The sequence below is a fragment of the Meleagris gallopavo genome, chromosome 6 (assembly GCF_000146605.3).
Source record: "Meleagris gallopavo isolate NT-WF06-2002-E0010 breed Aviagen turkey brand Nicholas breeding stock chromosome 6, Turkey_5.1, whole genome shotgun sequence".
Lineage (NCBI taxonomy): Eukaryota > Metazoa > Chordata > Aves > Galliformes > Phasianidae > Meleagris > Meleagris gallopavo.
In genome coordinates this window covers 13,475,892-13,501,849 of record NC_015016.2, presented here as the reverse complement: position 1 = coordinate 13,501,849, position 25,958 = coordinate 13,475,892, and the positions used below count along the sequence as shown (strand labels likewise).

General features: G+C 38.9%; 1 protein-coding gene across 2 annotated transcripts; it reads left to right on the top strand.

Annotated features, from left to right (window-relative positions):
- The first annotated feature begins 7,315 nt into the window (after positions 1-7,315).
- On the top strand, positions 7,316-25,958 carry ZEB1 (zinc finger E-box binding homeobox 1). 2 transcript variants are annotated; one of them, XM_019616322.2, is made up of 8 exons: positions 7,316-7,534; positions 11,282-11,341; positions 11,981-12,142; positions 14,815-15,017; positions 18,748-18,853; positions 20,332-22,142; positions 23,432-23,612; positions 25,247-25,958. In XM_019616322.2, exons 4-8 carry the CDS (start codon positions 14,988-14,990, stop codon positions 25,813-25,815), a joined length of 2,697 nt encoding a protein of 898 aa, XP_019471867.1. In that variant the 5' UTR covers positions 7,316-7,534; positions 11,282-11,341; positions 11,981-12,142; positions 14,815-14,987; the 3' UTR covers positions 25,816-25,958. The 2 variants fall into 2 exon arrangements, with proteins under 2 accessions (XP_019471867.1, XP_019471866.1); XM_019616321.2 differs by having other exon boundaries at positions 11,279-11,341.

Here is a 25,958-nt window from a genome sequence, read left to right as displayed (position 1 = left end):
GAGAAAAACAGATGTCCCAAAAGGTCCCTTCCCTCTACAGGTGGTATAGATTTTGGTGCCAGTCTCATTTAATTGATGTTATAAAGGATGATTAATAGAAATTTTTATCCTGGAGCCTCTGCAGACAGAACTGTGTGTCCTTCCAGAGATGTCTGGCTGCAGATGCACACCCTTCAGGGTCTTAGTTCAGATCAGGCTGGCACTTATTGCTCTCACTGTGCATTGATTTGGGAGCACTCTTAGGTGTGTTGTAGCCACTAGCAATCAGCCCAAGACCAGAGGAGAACTAGTTTTGTTGAGCGACCACATGGAAGCAAGCTCACCATCTATTTATGTCTGTGTTACCCCTCCCTGCCTGCTCACATGGGTGCAGCCTTGCTGCCCTGGCCAGCAGAACCAGCAGAGATTCCTACAAAGCCTGTACAGTCAATGGGACTCCTTTTCAGATCCATTCCCTGATTCAGTGTTGGGCACAGCATCCCAGAAATGATAAAGTAAAATCTAATGCCTTAAGTATGTAGCTGAATAGCTGAGGATATAGGGAATATTTGTGCCTAGAGTTCATGTTAGTCATGGGCAAAGTAGGGCGTTGGCTGAAACCCCATTCCAGGGGCGGCAGATGAGGCAGCAGCACTGCCTGGTCACTGCTCCTGGCATTCATCCACCTCGCTAGGACAAACTTCAGCTGCTGCTGGGCTTCTGAGCAATGTGCTACCCAGCTGCCCTGTTCTGATGTAGTTGTGCCTATGGGACTGAGGAAACTCTACGTCTGACCAGTGATCAGATTAACAAAGGCAAGCAGCAAAAATGTAATCGCCGAGGCTGGAATATATTGCCAGATTTGCTCCAAGTGCAGCTTATGTCATCGCAGAGCCTGGTGCCAAGGCTGCGGCCATTTAGCATGATGCTGCAGAACTGTCTGTACTCACATCATCAGGCTTTGCTCCAGGTTTTACCAGGTCGATAAAGAAATTGAACACAGAGCTTTGGATTTGTAACTTCAAGTACTGTCTGATTTGAAATCCGTGATTTAAAATTGGCAAACAGAAGTTTGTATTTACACCATTGACTTTAACATGTGTCATGTAGGCATAGCCCAGCCCACCCAGTAGTGCACAGTAGAGAATGTAGCAGTATGTGGTCTCATTGCAAAGTCTGTGTTAAACTTTCCTTGAATTGACCAAAGACCAAATAATTCAGTACATGTGTCTTGGGATGATTTCTGTACAACAGTGCACATGAAGTGCATCAGATTTTATGGTTTCTATTTCATCAGAATATTCACTCAAAATGTGTGTGCCAGGCTGTATTTGAGTGGGAATTGGCATTCACTTATGCAGTGTAAAAATGTCTTGAAACGGATTTGTATTAGTTAAACAAGAATTGTGCTTAGTAGGTGTAAATATTTAGTCTTACGTTTGTATAAATATTCATATATTTATGTAAACACATGTGGGAGATGTAAGTTTGATCCCTGCAGGCAGAGGAAGGAACTGAAGCCAGTTCCCTTTTTCCTGTGCGGGCAGCTCACATGTGTGTGTATGTATATAAATAAGCAGTGACTCACCCTTTATATATATCATACAGTTCTGTTCTCCACAGCTATAGCACATATGCAGTGTGTTTTAAAAGCAGAATGACTTTTCTGAAAATTGCAAGTAGGTTTTCAAATTAAATTTTAAAATGATTATCTAAGAATCTAATCTAGCTATTTTATTTTTTATTTTTATTTTTTGTAGTTTTCCTTGAGTGATTTTATTAATGGCATAATACAATTTCCTCACACTTTCCACATAACGAGATCTCATTTTAAATTCTTTTTACTGCTGCATAAGCTGCCCAGGTGATGTTTTGTGCAGCTCCCGCTGCTCTCTGCTACACTAGTGCCTGTCCCAGTGCTGCAGGAAGTCTCCCTGCTGCCCAAGGGAGGCTGGGGCAGGGCTGGGAAGCAGTGAATAATTCCACCAAGGGGATCCTGCACTTGTTTGGAAGGTAATGGCAATGTTTCTAAATAACCAGCTGCCCCATGTGAACAAGGATGCAGCAAAACAGAAGAAGCTCCAGAGAGGTACACAGAAATGATGAACAGGTTCTCTATGAGTAACGGTAGACAGGAACTCACAAAAGAAGGGCTGTGCAAGGAAGCACACAGCTGTGGAGCTGCTTGCCTTAGAATGTTGCGGGTGCAAACATTTTTGTGAATTTAAAAAGTGACTAGATAAATTGATAAAAAATGAGGCTGATGGGCATGAAGTCAATGTCTTGTTTAGGAATTCCATAGACAATAACTGTTGTAAAGGGTGGAGAATTAATCAAAAGGCATCAACATCCCTTTCCTTAAGCTTTTCCACATGTTTCTACTCAGATGCTAACAAGGTTCTGTATGTATTATTGTATCAAAGGCACTTTTTAATTTTGAATTTGTGTATTAAACTGGCTGGAAAAATGTGACAACAGAAATATCTAACTGTGCTAAAGACACTGGGCAGCTTATCAGCAAAATGATAAAAGTACAGCATTTCATTTAGCAATAGTAATAAACTTAATAGCATACCCCCAAATACTGCATGCTAAATTATCAGGTTTCTGCCTTTGCAGTATATTTCACTTTAAATATTTTTAAGGCTGAAGCAAAAGAACGTATAAGTGCAGATTTTCAGTTGAACTGGTAGACAGTAAATGGTCTCTAATTGATTATTGTGTGCCGTCAGAGCAGTAATCCATGAACCAAGAATGCCCTTCAAACAGCGCAGGAACTGTTCCAGTTTGTAGAATCAAAGGTTTCTTTTCTAACAGCGCTCTTGAGCAAGTTTTCAAAATTTATTATTAGACTTGAAAGAGCTTTTAGAAGTAGGGATTTGTAAAAGATCAGAATCGCTCACAAGTTGTTCTGGATCTTCAGCCTTTTCAGTGTTGAGATACTGAGCCCATGCAACTTAAGTGTGTTGACTGCAAGTGTTCATCTCATTTAATAAATGTAGGTTGATTGTGTTATTTCTCAAATCCCAAAGAACTTGTTGTTTTGCTTTTTTTCCCTATGGAAACATGTAGAATTTCAGATTAAGCATGAAGAAGTATACAAAAGGTGGGTAGTAAGAATGTCGGACCATACTCTGTATTGATATAGTGACCACTCGTGAGTACAAATAAAGAATTGTAATGGCAAGGCCCTTCTCTCTGTTAGCTTCCATGTCCAGGTAATGCAGATTAGAGATTATGGATTCATTTCTGTTTATTAGTGCAATTCCATGCCATTGCCACCTCATTTCAAAGTGTTCCTGTATGTATTCCACCACATACGTTTTTTTCTTGTTGATATATATAAATTCCTATCAGAATTAGAATGTTATTGACTTAACTGGGGCATTCTTCTTGTTGGGAATGGTAGAGTAAACTAACTGTTAATACTCATGTTGTCTAGTAATTCTGATCTAATGAGTGGTGGCTAGGTTCCTACTGCCAGCTATACTTGCCATTTAAGGGAATCTTCCAATATAATACTTGCTGTGGAAACAGTGAGTCCTATAGGCTTTCATCACTGCAAGTCCTATAATTTTTAATGACTGCAATGCTGGTCTTCTCCTTAAATTTCCTATGAACGTAAGTTTTAAATCAGAGAACTAAAGATTATTTTCCATTCAAGTACCATGTTTGAATTTGACTACAAATGTGTATTGTGATTTCATAGCTGCATTCAACCAGTCAAATAATATGTTTCTCTATTTAAGCAACTTAAACAGTATTCCATTTGAACATATTTCTTTTTTAATGAGAACGATGCAACATCACGTGTGTTTCAGCATTCAGGACTCTAAAAATACAGAAAGCAAAGCTCATTTTCTGCGATCCATTTTGCAGTTGTTTGCAATAAAAATGAAGAAGGAGCAATGAAAGCTTCAACCACAGACACTTCTTTATGGTTCAAGAATCAGGATAGTGTAGCAAGAAATTAATCAACAAAAAAAAATTATGCTTCATCAGATGTATTTTTCATGTGTTTTCAACGATTGTTTCATCTTTGTTACAGAAGTAGTAATGATATAATAATTGATATTTACTTAAGGGCCCTCAGCCATTCCTCACATGTCTTTCCCTCCAGATCTTTCCCCATTTTTGCAGCCCTCCTTTGGATGCTCTCTAATAATTTTATGTCCTTTTGATGCGATGCTGCCCAGACTGCACCCAGTGCTTGAGATAAAGCCACAGAACAGGACAACCTCTCCCTCATCTGCTGGCAGAGCTGGGCTTGGTGCACCCCAGGGCGCAGGTGGCCCTTTGGCTGCCAGGGCACACTGCTGGCTCACAATTACCTTGCCATCAACCAGAGCCCCCAGACTCCTTTCCACGGGGCTGCTCTCCAGCCTCTCATCCTCCAGTCTGCGTATGTCCAGGGCTGCCCCATCCCAGATGCAGAATCCAGCACTTGCTCTTGTTTAATATCACGTGGCTGGTGACTGCCCAGCCATCCAGTTTGTCAAGATCTCTCTGCAAAGCTCTCTGCCCTTCAGGGAGAGAATGCCATGCATGCATCAGTGTGCTACAACGTAATGGGGTTTTAATTTCAATTAGCTAAAAATACATAAAATTACAGAGTTTGATTGTTTTTAAGCCATCATTTCTATTAATGCATTCTTTGAAATCAAACGCTTGACTCTGAAAGTCAAGCATTCACAAAAAGTTGGAAAATGTCAGAATGGAGACTGTTCAAAGGATTTTAATTTGTCCCTTGCATGTATGCATAATGATAAGATCTTTAATTATGTGATCACATAAATTTTTCACAAGAGGAATGGTGCCCGGAGAATGAATCAGAGATGTTTATTAAAGGAAGCCCTTGTCTCCAGAACCCTTGCCTTAATTGCTGCGAAGCACGGTAATTCAAGTAGAGGGCTGCAGCAGTCAAAAGCAGGCCCTCTGAGGGTCTGAAGGCACCACTGAGAAGCTGGATTTCATTCTCGCTCTTTCACGGAGCAGTTAGGTGGTTTGGGAAGGTCCCGTATTCTGGAGGTGATCTGTTCCCAGGTGCCACCCCACCTGCCTGGACTCTGAGTACAGCATCTGGGCTGAGCACCCCTGTGCTTTGGACATGTGAATTGCTATAGGAACGTGAAGTCTTCTGCAAAGTGAGACCCCAGAGGCCTTACACTGACGTGGTAATTGCAGAATTGCTGACAGAATCCTCTCAGTTTTAAGTAGTCAGTTTCTTGTCTGTAAAATGGAAACACCATCGCCCAGCTACGGCAAAATTAATTAAATGCTTTAAAGCATTTGTGCTGAATGCCTCGGAGGGAAATACCAAACATATAATGAGGACTCTAATTCTGGCATGCTTCCTGTAAAGGAGGCTTTGGGAGCACCGCTGGCTGATGGGACTAAAAAGAACATGTAGGGTTGTTGTGCTCTGAGACGAGGAGGCCGGATCCTAGCAGCGCTGGGCTGCAGTCACAGCGTGCCCTCATTCTGATTTGTTTTTCATCTTCCCTGCAGACAGAATACTTTAAACCTAATAGAAGGAGTTCTACTTAATTTACCAAACCAAACAAGGAAATTAAAAAAAATAATTGAGGAATTAGTTATCTGCATAGCTGAAATCTGAACATTTGCCTATATATCTGTATATATATTGTGTGTGAATTTTGATCTCTACTGTTATTTATATCTTCTGCCTGTGGCAAAAGTCTGTATGTCGGGGTTTTGTATTCACAGTCCTCTACATGTAAGCACCACTGCCAACTGGACAAAAAGATTTTTCCATGTCCTCCTTGTATTTTTTGTCTATTCTTGACCTTTTTAAAACTTGCATTTACTGCTTTTCAGGCAAGGAAATTGATAAATCTCTTCTGCTGCGGTGACGGTACCTATGCATGTCTTACCTTTCACACTATATTACCTCAATACCTATTTTACTTTGGAGGATTTGTTATAGGATATTAAATGAGAATCAATTTATTGATAGAAGTGGGTCAAATACTAGTATTTAGGCAATTTTATCTAAATTTGTGCCTTAGAATAGCTTGATACCATGAATTATGGCACATACTACATTTTTCAAATAATGCTACATGTATAAAATATGGAAACATGATTATTTTAGATTCAAAAGGCTCTTTTGTCATGCTTATGCATATTTGAGTTGGGACATTTTTTTTTCTCTGAAATGGGGAGGAAATGAGATAGCAGCTTGTCCATTCATAATATTACTCACTTTCCCTGCTTAAATGCATTTTCAAATTACTAGAGTATCTATGAAAAAAGAGAAAGAAAGAACTAACTTCAGAAGAGCTGGAGTTGAGTTTCCCATTTATCTACATTAATAAGCAGTGTTCACATGAGACAATCAGTCTGTCTTGTGGTGTGCTGAGAGTGCCAGTAGGCAGGTGGTGCAGAGTCCTGCAGCTGTGTGCAATTCTGCAACCACCAAAGGGCTCCCGCAGCCAGGGAACTCTTCTGGTTTGGTCATTGATTACTATAATCTCTCTATTAAACTGTATTTTGAAGCATTTCAGTAGGAAGTTCAAACTTGACAGTGGAGAATTAATATAGAGATTACATAAATGTTTAATAGTTTTTGAACTTTCAACAGATTTCAACAGGTAGTGAGAATATATTTTTTCTTAATACATAATCTGTACTGTTTAAGTTGAAATTGTCATTGCTGATCTTTTGTGCTCATAGATTAAGGCTATTTTAGTAACAATCTGCTTCTATATGTCAGGATTATGTATGTATCATTATGTGATTGTGTGTCTGCAAGATTCTTAATGTATGATGTCCGTGATGACAAGGAATAGCTATTACCTTTTTATGGCAGAGAGCTGGAAATGTTATCCTAAGTCACCTCAGAGATTTTCACATTCATGTCTGTACTGCTGAGCCTCCAGCGTGCTCTAGGTGTATCTGCAAGAGCACTTTAGCCCAGAGCAGGAGCACTTTAGTACTTCTGAGTGCCGTATCCTTGTTGTTCCCATTTAGTGCTCCTATCAAGTATTTCATAGAGTACACTGTAATGTACTTAAAGGAAGCGTATAGCATCCTTCTGTCATCCATATCGGAATGGCCTGGTGCAACCTCATTCTGGACCGCGTGTGCAGCAGTCTCCTGGTTCCTGGCCATGGCAGAAGCCCAGCAGCCTGCAGGTGCCTTCTCCTGTGCCGCCATTATGTCCAGATTGCTTTCGTGCTGCTGCCGTCCACATAGGGAAAAAAGAATTAATGATGTGACTCCATAGAGATGTCCTAGATATAGTGTCTGGCTACAGTACTGAAAGCTTTGGAGTTTTGTGCAGTAAATTAAGAGTATATTGATCAGTATTTCGCTTTTTGTCTATCCACAGTCACCAATTACAATAACGTGATAGAAGCAAATTCAGATTCAGATGACGAAGATAAATTGCATATAGTGGAAGAAGAAAGTATAACTGATGCAGCAGATTGTGATGCAAGCGTGCCAGAAGATGACTTGCCAACAGACCACACAGTGTTACCAGAAAACAGTGAAAGGGAAGGGAGCACAAACAGCTGCTGGGAAGATGAAGGTACGTTCATTTTCACTGATGACTCTCTGTAGAGCAGTGTTTCTAAGAGGAATCAATAGAATTTTTTGTTACTTTGTTACTGAAATGATTAGAACTGATAAACATGCAATTATTGCGTTATACTTTATTTTCTTAATTCAGTGTATGAGATATAGCCCTATGTGTGCCTCAGTTCCAGCCACAATTCTTTAGTATCCACTTTGCTAAAACTTGTGACTTAAGAATAATTGTGTGACCTCACATCTAAATGTGGTCCAGCTTTTACGTAGCTGCTCTTGCCAAGGTGTGCTGTGAAATGTGGAACTTGAAGCTAAACTATTAGGTAGATGATTTTCTTAGTTCTGCAAAATCTTTGTTCTCCTGCAGTTACATAAAAATGGGCTGCATGGAGACTATTTCTTGACGCAGCCAAACGTGTGTAGGAAGCCTGGGGTATGGACTGAGTCTGGACTCAGATGTGGACCAAACATTTCTCAGGGCTACACCTGCTGATGGTTACACCCAGTATCTTACCTGAGGCTGCCTCTGGAGAGTCTCAGAGCTCTAGATATGTAATGACATCTTTTTTGACTTCCTATTTCAAATGTGCCATTTTAATTAAGATTTGTTGACTAAAATGAAGCATTTGAACCAAACACTACTGTAATTGTGTAGTGAGAATCAAATGGTATTCTCTCTGCCTTGGTCATTGGTTACTCAGCCAGGCTTCCATCAGACAGATGATTGCTTACAGGCTTACTAAAATTACTGTAAATTTCTTATGTAAAAATTACGAGTTCTGAAGCCTCTTTTGTAGCAGCCAAGAGGATTTTTTTATCTGATAGTAAGGTTTTTTGAAATAGATTGTTTGAACTTCTGGCAAAGGCTGTGTGAGAAAAATGAACGCTAAATTATGTTTCATGGAGCTTTGATTTGCCATGGTAAAACTCTATTTACTTTTTTATGGCTTTCATAGAAAGAAAGGTGCAAGCTGAAAATCACATCATCAGTCTTGGTTGTACATTAGAAATCCTAAGAGTAGGGTATTGAATACGTGATCTTCATCTCAAAGGGAGAGTGCTGTGGTAGTGTCTGTGCAATGCTGACACTGTCACTGTGAGTGGCAATTGTCTTTAGTAAACATACACTGTGGCAGTTTTACTAAGTTGTTTTTCATCACTGGATTAGTTCTTAGTACTCAGTACTACTTAGTACTGAAAGTTCCTAGCTGTAGTTGGACTTGACAGAATGGGTTTTTTTACACATTTATTCAGTTCGCAAGCGCACGAGAATAGGAACACACGTAACATCTCTTTATCAGATTAGTTTCCTTCCGTTTCCAGTCATTCTAACTGAACTTCTACAAGACCTTCAGAACAGGTGGTTTAAATATAAGGTGTGTATCTCCAGAGGTTTAACTGAAGCAGTCACACAGATTTGAAGAAGTGAACCACGTGTATCCGGCACCAGTTGCTGGCGGGGTGCCAGCATTCATGTGTGCAGTGATCCTATGATGTGAGCTCTTTTTGCTTTAGGTTAAACTAAACCCTGTGCTACAATTAAGAAAGGAAATGTCAAACCCTATTGATTTAGTATGTTAATAAACTTGAAAAAAATATTAGTTATGTATTTGAGTATTTAGGAAATCTAGAGATCTCAGGCCTGGAACTAAGATAGATTTGAAAAATTGAACAGTTAAAAATATTGTGCCAACAGTGAAATAACCTTTCAAAACTAGTGGAATTATGTTTTACGTATAAGGTCCTTCTGGAATTCAAAATAACTTTAACATATAACACATTAGGTTGAGCTTGTGTACAGTAAGATAGATTGTGTTCTCTCAGTGGTGGATTGCTGGTGAAGGCTGCTGCACTATTTTGTATTAATTACATTTGAGGGGAAGTTAAATGTTCGTGGCATCAACTTGGTCAAGTTTTCTACTTACAACCAAATTTTCTATTTTTCTGCTGAGTTATCTTATCGAACTCTGGATCTTTATAGTCAGCTTGTGACATTGTGGTAGTGTAATGCTTGGTGCCTGTGACCTGGAAATTAGCATTTAACTCTGGAAGTCCCATGGAGCAGTTCATGAGAAATGGGCTGATGCTGCACAGAGCAGAGCCAAGTAGTGCTGCCATGCTGAGGTGGCTGTGGCAGGGCCAGGCAATGCTCAGTGGCCTTAAAGAAGCCAACCTGGTTGTGGTTTCTGAGTGGCTGACTAGATCTAATTCAATGGCTCTACCAGGTGCTGTAGAGATGCATAAGAGTGTGGCTGAGTGTCCGTACTCCCACCCAGTGCAAGGAGCTTGCTCAGCCCCTCTGCTGCTTGCCAGCAGTAGAATGGAACTTGCTAGATACACTGTAATTTAAGCCCCTATGGGTAATAACTTACAGATAGTAGCTCTGTGCCTCATAACCTATTTCATAATGGGGAAAAATCACAAACCTTTTTAGGAAGAAAAATAGTGTAGTTGGTATCATAAATATTTTTAAGAAATGAAATTTTGGATTTGAATTTTCATTGCCTGCATTCAACTGCCATACATATTCTGAACAAAGCTTGTGGTATCAGGAGCCAAAAATACAATTACTTCACAGTCAGGTATTGACTAATATTTTATGTACTGTGGTGAGGTTTTTTTTCAGATACTAATTCGAATCAATGAAAGATTTATGTCATACAGTTTCCTTTTTACCTTTTTTCTTTTGTTTGTGAATATCTGCAGATAGAGCTCCCCCCCTTCCCTTTTTAAGTATGGTAGGTTTTGTAAAAGTAGACCAAACCGAGAGTCTTTTCCTTTAAGGAAACCATTTGCATCTGGGATATCAAACTTGACCTAGGATTTCTCATCTCATGTATAAAGGAGAAATTGGCTTTTCCTGTATTTGGCTCATTCTGCAGTTGTGACTAGACATGCCAAAAATTTTCCCTGCACTGAATTAGAGTGAACTAATGTAAATAAAAATAAAACAGTTGGCATTTTGGATCCTGGCAGTCATATATTCTAGCATCTTAAATCACGTAAGGGTCTTTCTTTGCATTATAGCTCTGAAGCACATACCACCTCCAAAATAAAGTATTGACTGCTATTGGCTGCTATTGTATTTACATACAGTAAAATAATATACTAATAAATAAAAGAGTGAAAAAAATGTTACCATTTCACTATACACTCCTAAGCCATTCTGTGTTTCTCTAAAGAAAGGGGAAGCAGTGTGCAGCTTTGCAGACATGACCTGCAGATCATCAACTGTTTCCAAAAATTGCTAATTGAAAAAAAATGAAGTAAATTTAATATTTTTATGGTACTCTGTTTTCTGGAAATGATGTTCTAGTGTATCAGTTAGCTGCATTTAAATAGCTCATTCCGTATTTGCTGGAGAAACGCACTGTCCTAGTCTTTACCTGTCTTTACCTGTCTTCAAATAATGCCTTAATGGCTAGTGTGTAGTATGGTTTCCTTTGAAAATTTAATTTCTTTCACTGTGAAATATCTCTGTGGTTCAACCAATTATGCTGGAGTAATGTGGAATCCATATTTTTGAAAGTATGTTATCCTTTAATGCAATTAGAGAAGTGGAAAAAAATGCTGTAGAAATAGCTCCTCAAATACATTACATTATTGTGTGTATGTGTTTTATTGTGTTTTGTTGTTGTTGTTGTTGTTGTTTGAGGGTGTTGGTTTGGGGCTTTTTTTGTTTTGTTTTGGTCTGGTTTGTTTTTTTGAATATTTGTTGTTCTTTTTCTGAAATGTAATATTTCAGCAGGAAAAGAAACAAAGGAAATCCTGGGGCCTGAAGCTCAGTCAGATGAAGTTGGATGTACAGGTATTTATTTGTTTATCTGTGTTCCTTGTTCTTACAGCTTGTCTGCCAAAGCTTCAGCGATGAGAACAAAAGAGAGAATAACACTGGTCTTATTGGTAGAATACAACTACGGGCCAGTAGGTAGTGTTTAAAATTAATAAGGAATACACCAAAAATAAACGTAGGCTGGTGCTTATCTTCTTTTCCACTCCTCTACTTGTACTGATTATACAGAAAGCAAAATGAAGTGTGGATCTTCCAGAATCAAACCAGGACAGACTTTTTCAAATGTAGGAAGCAAAATGTTAAACTGTCTTCAAACTACAAGGCCTAAATTGTTATACGTGCTGCATTTAAGAATTTTAGGAGAGATAAACATAAGGTGCAAAAATGCACTGAGTTAAAGAATGCATTTTTGCAAAGTTTGCAAAGAATGCAAACTGTGCTTTTAGTAATTTTTTTTTAATTGTCATTATGCGTCTGTTTCTCTGTGTTAAAACTTTGCATGTTCCTATACCTTAAAGGACCTATGCTAGTATTCGTAAGGAGCTGTGAAATCCTTGGACAGAGGTTGATTTGGAAATATGAGTTATTGATCTCTTTTCCAATTTTTTTTAATGTTTTCATTTGACATATTATATGTTGGTTTTTTGATCCCAGTAAAAGAAGATGAATGTGATTCTGATGCAGAAAATGAACAGAACCATGACCCTAATGTTGAAGAATTCCTTCAACAAGAAGATACAGCTGTTATTTACCCTGAAGCACCTGAGGAGGACCAGAGACAAGGCACACCAGAAGCTAGTGGTCAGGATGAAAATGGTAAATATGCCACCAGTTCAGTTCATTCAAAATAAATTATGTTAAGCACTTGACCCCAAAGTTCTGATATATTTTGAAAGACAACAGCACATGATACTTGATTTTGTGATGCAAGACATGCACTGGGAGTCAGTTGTATGAGTACCTAAATGGTAGTGGGAAGTAAAATTAAGCTCTCGTAAATCTATTGGGGTTATTTTCCCAAAAAAACAACAATAGAGAAAATTGAAACATTACTTATACAAAAATATTTGTATGATTCTTAATGGAAGCCTTTCCAGTAGACTTTGAAAATATCGTTTCGTATTGAAATAAGAAAGTTTTTATTTTATTATGACTTGTTTTTGTTCTTAGTTAATTCCTCATGAAACACTTAATTGAAAATAACACCCTACATAAATGGTTTGGAGATGTTATGATCCAGTTGTTCATTAAAAATGTACCTATTTGAACAAAAGATGTCATTGTGGGTGTATTAGTTTACTGGAGTCTAAGGGAGAGCAGTGAAAGGGGTGTTGCTGACAAATTTGTCCCAGTCTCTCAGAGTTCTTACGTTATTAGACATTTTAGTAATAAAAAAGAATATATTTAAGAAATGTAACCTGAGTACCTGCCTATATGTTACGTAAGTAGGATGTGAATTTCCAATGTTCTGTGATTTACTTCACGTTTCATAAAATTCAATTAAGATATATTCTTAACAGTAGCATTTTAAAGTTTTTTAAAATTTTAATCTGTGGTTGCAGTGGCACAGCTTGTCAGGTTAGTTTTACAGACTTGCAATGATTTCCATGCAATCATTAAAAAAACACTTTAGCATTAATAATTGAAATTGTACCTATCTCTGTAGGTTCAGATTGAAGTGCTCTGAAAGTCACAATGCTGAACAATGATGCTCAGTGTTTTAATAATTTGTAAGAGAAAATGCCAGAAATGTAGTGATATTTGGTAAAGGTAGATTCCTCCATAGCAGGAGAGGGACAAGTGAGGTGACAGAGCATCAGAGTATTTAACACTGGGCTTTGTGAAACCTCTGCCATTTTGGCATTTGCTCCAATAGAAACAGAATTTAAGTTGTGCTTGTGACATTTCTACTGACTTGTATTTGTGCTGATATGTGGTATTCCTTATGTCATGTGAATTGAATTGTAGATGTAAAAAATGAACTGGAGGGAAGCATGCCGTATCCACACATGAGCATGTGTTCATTTTACTTAGTCTTGGAGAAACAGAAACTGAACTGGTTAGAACAGCACAAAAATAGTGAAGTCTGAGTGTTACCAGCTTGTTCCCATAAGGAAGGAAAAAGATCCTGTGTGACAGAAAAGTTGTTGTTTTTACCTAATAAAGAAAACTGGTCTGACTCTCCACTGTTGCAAAAACATTGGTGTGTTCAGTGAAAATGGCAGGAAATTCCACACAGATAGGGATTGCTGCTGTATAGAGCACATATGCAATCTATGGCAGTAACTGCTGGAAGATGTCACGAAGATAGATGATTCAGAAGTACTTCAGAAACTACTGGTTAATTTTATCAGTATTAATAATTGCTTATACTTCAGCAACTTCAAATGACAATCTGTACCCCAGTTTGCACCTCACGATTCAGATTATAAAGTAGTAATCTGTGCAGATGCTCCACTTTCCTCTCATGCTGTCACTCAGCACAATGGATAGATGCTTTGTTGCAAAATTTGCTTTCCATTTCCCTTGAAGCATGGTCACTGGATGTTATCAGACCTCATAAACAGATAGTTTGATCCAGTATTGTGAACTCTGCATTTTTGTAAGCACTTTTTCCATTAATCTATAAAGTAAAATGTTTTTTAAATCTCAGAAAAAAAAATCCTTCCTAGCATGGAATAAATTACTATATATTACTATATATTACTAAATGCTGATAAGAAAAAATGGAGTTAAAGCTTCATAAATGATGACTTCTGAGAAATATTCCTGTCAAATTAATATTCAGCTTCAATCTGATTTCACTTTTTGCTGGTACAGAAGTAACTTCACAGAAGCCAATAGAATAAATCCCATAGTTGTATTAGAATCATATTTATGGCATCACATCTGATATCTCTTCCTTCTGTCACTCATCTGCTTCTCCTGCATAACTATAAAGAGTATCAGCTGTGTTTCTGTTCTCCTTTCTCTTACAATTTTGTGTTGAGAGACAAGTAAATCATTCTCTGCAGCCTAAAAATACTGCTCATTCCTCAGGATCTGGAAATAGGGTGACCATTAAGTGTTGCAGTGCTAGACTTATTTTGTGAACACGATTTCAGGGTTGCCAGTGGTAGGGCTAACCAGGCCTACAGAGATTGCTAGGTCTAAAACCACGTGTTACAGTGGTCAAAGTACTTTCTCATCAGAGACACGTGCAGAGGCTCTGGTGCTGTGTGGGGACAGAGGTGTGGTTTTGGGGAACATCACTGTGCTGACATCCTCCAGCACACACTGGGACAGCTGCACCCTACAGCAGGCAGTAACACAATACCTAAAGAAAAAATGCGAACAGTCGTCGTTCCTTTTCTAAGCCAGACGATGCTTTCCAGCAGCTGCCTGTTATCTTACAGTCGTAAGTATGAATATAAACTGTGTCTGTCGATGTTGGTTGAGTTCAGAATTTACATCTTATTTAAATTTGCCATTTTCTCTCTGCTGTGCAGGAACACCTGATGCATTTTCCCAGCTGCTTACCTGCCCGTACTGTGATAGAGGGTACAAGCGCTTTACCTCTCTGAAGGAACACATTAAATACCGCCATGAAAAAAACGAAGATAACTTCAGTTGCTCCCTTTGCAGTTACACGTTTGCATACAGAACACAGCTGGACCGCCACATGACGTCGCACAAGTCGGGACGAGATCAGGTCAGTGGCAGTTGGCTGGAGGCCCTGCTGTCCTCTGCAGCAATGCTTGGTGTGTGAGCAGAGGCCTACAGAGCATGTGGACATTCTTCTCAGAGTCTTGTGGCCTGAAATGCCCATCCTGGAGCACTTAAACCCACTGTTGAAGTCAGAGTTCTTCCATAGCTAACAAAGTGTGTGATCTGAGTTCCTGTACTTCCATTCATCTAGGCAGTATGGTTTGGTCTGAATTTTAGTTTTCAGAAGTGCTAAAGATATTCTGAGCTTGTTTTCCGTAGTTCATTTGTTGACCTGAGGGCATGGTTCCTTGAAATGCCCATGATGAGTTAACCACACCATTATTGCTGAGGTGCCTGAGGGTCCCCTCTCCCTGCTGTTTTTCTTTTCTCCCTAGGATTTCCCATCGCCCAACTCCAATTACATGCTTTCGTAGCTTACCAGGGGGTGCTGAAGCTCAGTAAACCAGGTGAAGCTCACTGAAACAGTTGGGAATTAGCCACAAAAACAGATACAGATTTTTTACTACCAGATTAGAGAGAAGCTTGGAAACTCTCCATTCTGAGGTCAGACTACAAAGATTGATATTCCTTGTAGCTGAAAGAGGAGGGAAATACACAAAGCCATGAACAGTGAAGAGAATGTACTTCTTGCAGCTCCAAAACAACAATATTTTCATTAAACTCAAAAACTCTGACATAAAATTAACCAAAAAAAGGAGATGATCTTTTACATATTGCATATTAATTACTGTTTTTCAAATTATCACTAAGTCAAAGAATTTATCAGGGTTAAAAGTGCATTGTCCTTCATCCCCAAGTGAATACTTTCAGGAAACATTGCAAGAAGCATGGGCAATCCTGCCCAAAGGTTTTGCTGTTCTGCTGGGCTTGGAATAACCTTGCCAGCGTGTACTGGCAGAGCGGCTCTGATTTATTTCCCATGAACAATTCATTTCTGCCTTGCGCTCTTACTGCCTTGGCTTCCACTTTAAAGGTGCTATCATCTTATATACAGCTGATATCTATGCCTATAAAATCTATGAATGCTTTCTGTAAAATCTAGTTGCTGTGAGCTGCTACATTTATTTCCAGTTTTTCCAACTAGAAACCTCAAAGCAGAAGAAAAGAGTAGTTGGGAGGAGGCTGGCTCCACTCAGAACCACCCAAAATTCAAACCCTATGTGTGAGAGCATTAAAGAAAGAAACGAGAGTAATTTTAGTGGAGTACCAAAGGATTATGCACGCAAAATATATCCCACACTGATACAGACCAAATATTCTATCCTGAGACAGTTATCTAATATGTAATCCTTCAAATGGTGCTATGTATGCATGATTCTCTGATCATTTTTAATGACCAAGTGATTGTATCTTCCAATATATAGCATCTCCTAACTGAAGAATTAACTTCTTACTGATAATATAATTAGGTTAAATAGTTAAAGCAGGCAAAGGGGAAGTAAATAAGGAGAACTTGTGAAGAAAGTCACATGCATCCTGCTCAAATCCTTTATGCAAATCAACGAGGTTTTATGAAAATATTCCACCTACCTGTGATTCCTATTTCCCACACCCATTCTCTGGTATGAAAAGGGTGGACTTCTGTCCAGAGTGTAGTAAATATTTGACACAGAGCCATGTTAGTTACTACTTAATGCTGATGTTTCTTCTTTCTTTACTAAAATAAATGCAGAGGATTATTCTCTGAATGCAGAGGTTCATTCTGTAATGAACAGTTACATGCAGTGCATTAAACAATATATCACACATCAGAGGCACAAAAATGTAGATTTAACAGTACCAAAGTGGGAAAAAAAGCATTTGGATCTGAGAAAATGAAGGTGAAAGTATCAGAGATGGTAATTTAGAGAGGAGTTGTGATATCTCAGTTCTAGAGAAGACTGTGGAGTGTAACTCTTGAGGATGTTCCAGATTTACAAAAAATAAAAGGTATAGATGTAAGATCAATAAATAAAAGAAAGCTGTATTGCAAATATAAGAGGGATGGAGAAGCTACCTAACCAAAAAGCTCAAGGCAGCTTACAGCTGTAAGCAGGAAAACAGAAAAACTCATTAAAAAATTTGGTAAGAGAAATGTGAGCTTCCATGCCTTGGAAGTAGAATGTTGAATTTTTAAGACTGGGGCAGAAACATTTTTTGACAGATTGTATCCATGCAGTAATGTGAAACATTAGGATGTAGTGCGGCACCCGCAGTGGCTATCTGCGTGCTGAGAGCCTTCAACGTGCCCAATCTCGAGTCAAACAGCAGTAACTGATTCTCTGCAGGCTTAAGTGAATCCTGTCACAGTTCTGTGTACTCAGTGGAGTCAGATCACAGAGTGCAGGAAGTCAGCTGCAGTCTCCCAGAGCATCTCCTTCGTGGTGCTTAAAAAGAGCCCCAAAGATGCGTGGGTGCCAGCGGCTCTCAGCACAGGCATGGCGCTACTGGGCAGCTCCTGGGCATCCTTCTTACCACAGCTCACCCAGATGGCCGAGTGCAGCCTGAAAGCAGCTGCTGCTTTTTAAATAAGCAGGTGTTTTGAACAGATAAAAACTAATTCCTCTATTTCATGTCATAAATAAACATATTTCCTGTTTACAAGTGTGGATAGTGATAGGACAAGGGCGAATGGTTCTAGACTGAGATAGGGGAGGTCTAGGTTAGATATTAGGAGGAAGTTTTTCACACAGAGGATGGTGATGCACTGGAACAGGTTTCCCAGAGAGATTGTGGGGCATTCAAGGCCAGGCCGGATGTGGCTCTGGGCAGCCTGGTCTGGTGGTTGGCGACCCTGCACATAGCAGGGGGGTTGAAACCAGATGATCATTGTGGTCCTTTTCAACCCAGGCTGTTCTATGTCAGTAATGTAGTTCCAAGTTTTAGCACACGTGCTGTTTTTGTCACAAAAAATGCACATTGATAGATTATAAAGTTTGTAATGGAATTATATCTAGCGTATACACATGTCACACATCTTTCTTCACTTCTGCTTCTTTGAAGCTAGTACGGAGATAAAGCTAAATTGTCAAAGTTTAAAGAACTTGATAATAAATGCTCTCAAAAGGTGAAATATGACAGAAATAATTACAGAGCATCAGTGCAAACAGTGAAAAACTGTGATGTTGCATACTGAGGAACTCCCTCCATACTGTTATTTATTTTAATTTAGGTTTTTATTTATTTTAAGAATTAATTGTGACCGAGCACCTTTGCTGTCACTGAGCCATCTTCTCTTGAGCAGTCTCGTGACACCGTTACGTAAAATAATCCCAGGCCAAGTACTGCAAGCACGTAAATGGAAAAATCAAGTCAACTGATTAAAATTTAAACAGGCTTTTATATGCTTTAATGTTTCTCTATCTTTTGTGACATATTCTGTGGTTGGTGGGCTTGGGCTTTTGTTTGGTTTTTCTTTCACACATTCAATCTGTGTATATGTTGGAACTTATTCACATAGTGGGTCAGTGCAAGCTTTACCTGAAGTTAGGAGAAGGAGCGAATATTTTTTATTCCCTTTTACTGTACCAGATTTATTCAGAAGATGCACATGGTTCGGTTTTAACCTGGCTTCTGATTTGTTTCTTTTTCATGCATAGCACATGCCAATTTCAGTCTCTTAAAATTGTGATTATTTTCAGTTTTGTATTACATTTTCTCTGTTACTGTGTGAAAATGCAGGCTTTTCTTCCAGTATGCTGTTTTTTGCAATAATTGCAAATTCTTTCTTGCAGAGACATGTGACGCAGTCCAGTGGTAATCGAAAATTCAAGTGCACTGAATGTGGAAAAGCTTTTAAATATAAACATCATCTAAAGGAGCACCTACGAATCCATAGTGGTAAATAAAACAAGCACTGATTTATGTACAAATGCTAGCATTCCTACTCTGTATAACTTTGATTATATCAGTCTTGTAAGTTTAAAATATTAGGGCTTTCCCTTGTCTTTTTCTAAGACTCTGTACCTACTGACTGCAGCCTTCAGCTGTGCACTGAAAATATGTAGGATAACTCAAGAGGATTTATATTTGCAACTTGAGCTCTGACATTTAGAGAAGCTTCACGTGTGGCAGAAGAAACGAGGCATCCTTCTGGTCTTTCTCGCTTGTCTGTTTTTTCTCAGTGTTTGCAGACCACTTAGCTAGTTGTGAGCCTTGCTAGAAAACTTTAATTGATAGCAATCAGGATATAACAACTATACTTCCCTACTGTGGCTGCTATTTTCCCTAGTACACGATGATTAAAATAGCCTTAGGGCACAAATGTGAGATTGTCATACCCTGTCACAGTGGCTTCAATTTATAAATAATTAACTTATAATGTTGTGTATTTATAAATATTATATAATAATAAGTATGCTTCAATTTCTCTATTTGACCCAATTTTGCTCACTAGCAGTAAGTCTGAAAATAAGGCGTTAGGCCATCTTTTCCTTTCTTATTGGTTGGTATCAGCCATGATAATAGAAATTAAGTACATTTAGAAGCCCTTGCTCAGGAAACGTCATCTTTATTTCATTTCCACAGAGCAGTGACGTCTGCTCCTGTGCATGGGAAGGCTTTAGCCAACAGGCTTTTCAGTCTGATGCAGGCCAGCTGTTCATTTTCCTTCTTTTCTTTCTTCTTCCTCTGTAACCCATATCCCCTGAAAAGTCACCTCTGTCTGTGGGTGTCATGATTGCATCATTGTATGCATCTTCCCAACCATTTAACCTGGGGTACATCTCTGAGGGCAAATGTTCATCTCTCTCGTGCATGTGTCTAGTTTCTCTTTAAACTTTGCTTGTTTCTACTCAGCTGATGAGTACTGTAGGAAGATACAGATACTTGAGTTTGATTCAATAAAATGTATATAACTCTTTATTTAATTATGATTTGCATTTATGCCATTTATATTTTTTCTTTGGTTAAGCATATTCTGTGTTTTTTTTCTGAAGTGGCTTACGCTGCTTCTGACAGTAGTGTTACTACTGGCATGGAGTTTAATGAAATCTTCAAGTACCACACAGACTCATTTATGTGATATGTAGCCAGTTACTAGAAAGTACTGGAATATGTCATGATCACATGGATGCCATTCTGTATGTACTTCTGGGTCACAGTGAAACTTACCACAAGACTCTGGGATTAGAGCTATAGATGATATAATTGCTCTTGGTCTTCAATTTGATGTAAAGGACTTTTTTCCCTAGGGCTCTGAGGGGTAATTTTAATATATTCATTTCTAGTTATTATTGTTTGATGAAGCTACATTGTAACCTAGCAAACTATTGCATATGTCTTTTTTTTTTTCTTTCTTTCTTTTTTTTAATCTTTAGGAGAGAAGCCATATGAGTGCCCAAACTGCAAGAAACGTTTTTCCCATTCTGGTTCATACAGCTCACACATAAGCAGTAAGAAGTGTATTGGTTTGATGCCCGTGAATGGTCGCGCTCGGTCAGGGCTCAAGACATCTCAGTGCTCCTCCCCTTCCCTTTCTGCATCGCCCGGTAGCCCAGCAAGACCACAGATACGACAAAAGATAGAAAATAAACCCTTGCAAGAGCAACTTCCTGTTAACCAAATTAAAACTGAACCTGTGGATTATGAATTCAAGCCCATAGTGGTTGCTTCAGGAATTAATTGTTCGACCCCTTTGCAGAATGGGGTTTTTAGTGGTGGTAGCCCATTGCAGGCAACCAGTTCTCCTCAGGGTGTGGTGCAAGCTGTTGTTCTGCCAACAGTGGGTCTGGTGTCTCCCATAAGCATCAACTTAAGTGACATTCAAAATGTACTTAAAGTGGCAGTGGATGGTAATGTAATAAGGCAAGTATTGGAAAACAATCACGCTAATCTTGCATCCAAAGAACAAGAAACAATCAGCAATGCATCTATACAACAAGCTGGCCATTCCCTCATTTCAGCTATCAGTCTTCCTTTGGTTGACCAAGATGGGACAACCAAAATTATCATCAACTACAGCTTGGAGCAGCCAAGTCAACTTCAGGTTGTTCCCCAAAATCTAAAGAAAGAACATTCTGTTCCTACAAACAGTTGCAAAAATGAAAAGTTACCAGAAGATCTTACGGTGAAGTCTGAGAAAGATAAAAACTTTGAAGGAGAGACCAATGATAGCACTTGTCTTCTTTGTGATGACTGTCCAGGAGATCTTAATGCACTTCAAGAATTAAAGCACTATGAAACAAAAAATCCTCCTCAGCTTCCTCAGTCCAGTGGAACAGAAGCTGAGAAGCCCAGCTCCCCTGCCCCATCAGAAACTGGGGAGAACAACTTATCTCCTGGTCAGCCACCTTTAAAGAACCTTTTATCGCTCCTAAAGGCATATTATGCATTAAATGCACAACCAAGCGCAGAAGAGCTTTCAAAAATAGCCGATTCCGTAAACCTACCACTGGATGTGGTAAAAAAGTGGTTTGAAAAAATGCAAGCTGGACAAATTTCTGTGCAGTCTTCTGGACCATCTTCTCCTGAACAAGTTAAAATAAGCAGTCCCGCAGATAATGAGGATCAAGCAGCAACTACAAATGAGAGTGAACCCCAGAACAGCACAAACAACTCACAAAACCCGGCCGATACAAGTAAATCTCAGACTTCATCAGGGGGATCAACTCAGAATGGTTCGCGCAGTAGCACGCCATCCCCATCACCACTAAACCTTTCTTCATCAAGAAATTCACAGGGTTATACGTACACAGCAGAGGGTGTACAAGAAGAGCCACAAATTGAACCTCTTGACCTTTCACTACCAAAGCAACATGGAGAACTGTTGGAAAGATCTACCATAACTAGTGTTTACCAGAACAGTGTTTATTCTGTCCAGGAAGAACCTTTGAACTTAACTTGCGCAAAAAAAGAACCACAAAAGGACAACAGTATTACAGACTCTGATCCTATTGTAAATGTAATCCCACCAAGTGCCAATCCCATAAATATTGCTATACCTACAGTCACTGCCCAGTTACCTACAATTGTTGCCATTGCTGACCAGAACAGTGTTCCATGCTTGAGAGCTCTTGCTGCCAATAAGCAAACCATTTTGATTCCCCAGGTGGCTTATACGTACTCTACTACAGTTAGTCCTGCAGTTCAGGAAACACCACCAAAACAGACCCAAGCCAACGGAAGTCAGGTACTGAAGTCTCTGTGTTCCTGTGCGTTGTATATGATGCGTTCATGGTGTATCCTTATTAAATTTACAGAAAATTGTCAAAATAAATTAAATAATATTCAGAGTGGTGAAGTGCTGGAACAGGCTGTTCAGAGAGGTTATGGATGCCCCATCTCTGGAGGTGTTTGAGGCCAGGTTGGATGGAGATCTGGGCAGCCTGAGCTGCTGAGTAGGAATCCTGCCAGTGGCAGGGAGGCTGGAACTGGGTAATCTTTAAGATCCCTTCTAACCCAAGCCATTCTGTGATTCTATGAGAAAAGGTAAGCACAAATCTATCCTGAACGTTATTCTCGTTTGTAATAGATGCCACCATTAACACCTCTGCAAAGCTGGTCAGCTCAAACAATGTAGGTCCAGATTGACTGCAGCAATCTAGTTCTGTGCACGGAGAAGTTAGTTCTTCACTAAATTCTACCATTCAGAAGGGTTTTCTAGAACATCAGTGCTCAATATTTTTAGGACAGCTTAGTTCTCTGGATGAAAAACCGGTGTAAAGTCATAGTGTATATTTGTTGGTGGCTCTTTATCTCCTCTTTCCCAACATCCAGAAAATGAACTGTTTGTAAATTCTTGATACTGTCTTCACTCTGCTGTGCTTTCTTAGCTTGCAGAGTAGATAATTTGTCTTACACCATAATGGCACTTTAAACAAAATTCAGAAGTATTTTCAACTGGAACTACTGGATGGGTTCCTGTTCTGTTCTTCCCTGAGTCTCTCCAGACATGACCTAACAAAACTCAGTCCTGCTGAGCATTACCTACAGACATGGAGGCAGAGACATAGCAGAACAGAAGTGGATCACATAAAGACTTAGCATTTCTAATTAAATCTTTAAAATTGTCTGTTCAGCATTTTATGCAGGCTTCTCTATACCAGAAACTAAGAAATCTTGAAGATTTATGAGAATGCTTATGTGTTAAAGTGTATGAGACGTGGTTTAGTGGGGAAATATTGGTGGTAGGTGGATGGTCGGACTGAGTGATCTTGGAGGTTTTTTCCAACCTTGGTGATTCTGTGAATGTGATTACAGTCAATCCCACCAGGGATTGGGCGTCTGTATGATGGCGGGGTCTGCAGAGCAGATAGGTGCAGTGAAAGATTGTGACTATGTAAGTCTAAACAATTTTGGTTTTCCATTTACTGAATGGAATGAAAACAACTGTACAGCTTCAGCTTATGTTTTATAAATTGTGTGCTGCATCAGTGCTCTTTTTTCTTGAACCCAACCTTTTCTGTGCTTCTTCTTAAGGACGAAAGGCAGGACACTAGCTCAGAAGGAGTATCGAATGTAGAAGATCAAAATGATTCTGATTCAACACCCCCAAAGAAAAAAATGAGAAAGACAGAAAATGGGATGTATGCATGTGATTTGTGTGACAAAATATTCCAGAAGAGCAGCTCGTTATTGAGACATAAATATGAACACACAGGTATGTACTAGGAAATGCAGTTTCAGATCTTTGTTTTGTTGATACTGAGAAACTGATAAGCTCAACTGAAATTCAGTTCTCAGAAAGCATTGTAAGAACAGAGGGAAGTATAATAATCCTTATTATCATCTGTGCCCAGCCTTGCTTACAACCCATGCTTTATGTACTTATTTGACAGAACTGCAATTCTGTGTTTAAATTTGTAAGATCTAAACCCTAAATAGAAATAGTGGGATTTTCTTCCATCTGGCTCATGGACAATCATCTGTGTGCTATAGTATGCAATCAATGATTTATTATTTCTAATTTACCTTGTCTGGTTTTAAATAAAGAAAAATTGTAATTTATAAAAAAAGACCATGTGTATGTATGATACTTTACATTGAAAGCCGGTGTACCAAGCATGGAGGGTTCTCCAATTGAGCCATATTTTTAGTTATCTGAATTTACTAAACATTCTCTGGACACGGAATGTAATCTCAAAGGAATATCATTTTGGCTTTGGTTTTTATTTCTAATTTTTCATAATTGTTCTTTTTTAGTTCCAGTTCTGGTATCTTCAATCTTTTTTTGAATAAGTGTTACCCTCTTATTTCTTCAGTGATCTCTTCAAAAATGTCTTTTCTTGTTGGTTAATTGCCTACATTATGTTTCTGCATATTCATGTTTTTATTTCATTTTACTTATACAATTGAAAACATAAAAGGCTCCTCTTTGTCTTTACCATTTGTTTAAACTTCTCAACTTGTGTACATTAAGAATATCTTCTATTTTCATCCCTTCCTGCTCTGAGACTCTCTAATCCTCCTTTTCATAACACAGTTGTGCTTTCCATTCTGCTCTTAAATGAAGTGCAGTGTTCAGAAATGCTGCTTGTTTGACATAATGTGATGTGGAGCACGAGCAGCGAGCTGCTGTCTCATTGTCTGGGTCTTTTATGTCTGGGCGGAAGCTGTATGAGTTTGTTTTGCCTAACAACTTGGAGTGTTGGAATCAAGATAACATAGCTGGGTCCATGCTGTCTTTATTGGAGTCTCTAAACACAGCAGTGGGAAGGCAAGTAGTAAAGAGGCGAATAGAAAGCTGAAAAAAAAAGAGCAGGAAGAGAAGTAGATGAAACAAAATGGATTTTTCCAGTAGTCAGGCACTCACCTGTCCCAGGCAAGATTTTGGAATGATTTTCCTTTTACCTGTGACATGGTACAAGGACTTTTGCATGAAAGCTAACATGAAAGTTCATTGATTTTAAATTTCCATCAGTATAGAAGAGCTGAAATGGTTCTAAGTTTGAATAACTTTTATTGCAAGAAAAATGCCTCCTTTTCTAATTTATTTATATTCACTCTTATTTTGTGCTCTGAGTTGCATCTGAGAATCTGTTTATCTCTTGATGTTCATTTTTCATAAGAAAGTTACAAATTACATTCATAGTTTAACAACGTGCCCTTGTACCTTGTATTCCTATGCAAGAAACCCAGGCTGACAGTGCTGAGAGCAAACTGTTAAACACGATTACTCACTGTTGATAATACATTCACCAACAGCATTTTATAATGAAAGCAGCAGCACAAATTTTTAAAATATTAACTTTAAGGAATCCTTTTGTGTGTGTGTGTGTGTGCTTTATTTTCTAGGTAAAAGACCTCACGAGTGTGGAATCTGTAAAAAAGCCTTCAAACACAAACACCATTTGATCGAACACATGCGACTGCATTCTGGGGAGAAACCCTACCAATGTGACAAATGCGGAAAGCGCTTTTCACACTCGGGGTCATACTCTCAACACATGAATCATCGCTACTCCTATTGCAAAAGAGAGGCAGAGGAGCGTGACAGCACGGAGCAGGAGGAGGTGGGACAGGAGGTGCTCAGCAGCGAGCATGCTGGTGCCAGGGCATCGCCATCGCAGATCGACTCCGATGAGAGAGAGAGTCTAACCAGGGAAGAAGAGGAAGATAGTGAAAAAGAGGAAGAGGAGGAGGAAGAAAAGGAGGTAGAAGGACTTCAGGAAGAAAAAGAATGTAGAAAACTACAAGATGTAGAGGAGGAAGAAGAAGTAGAAGAAGAAGAAGAAGAAGAAGAGGAGGAAGGGAAAACTGAAGGTAACAAGAACGATGACGTCGTAAATCGAGCAAGCAATGCAGAACCAGAAGTTATACAGAGCAATGGGCAGGTGTCAGAAGAAAAAACAAATAAAGCTTAAATGATAGTTTTTTCTATATGAAAAAAAAAAATCGGTAATGAAGTTCGTTCTATATTATACATGCTTTTCATGGAAACACGGTAGCCTGCGTACTGTGATTTCTGTTCACTACTGTGTAAAAAAATATATATATAAAAAAAAAG

Excerpts from the sequence above, each read along its gene's own strand:
- ZEB1 (XM_019616322.2), top strand. The coding sequence starts at position 14,988 with ATGACGTCGCACAAGTCGGGACGAGATCAG. Across the intron at positions 15,018-18,747 it reads ACAAGTCGGGACGAGATCAG|AGACATGTGACGCAGTCCAG; the intron begins GTCAGTGGCAGT and ends TCTTTCTTGCAG. Across the intron at positions 22,143-23,431 it reads CCCAAGCCAACGGAAGTCAG|GACGAAAGGCAGGACACTAG; the intron begins GTACTGAAGTCT and ends CTTCTTCTTAAG.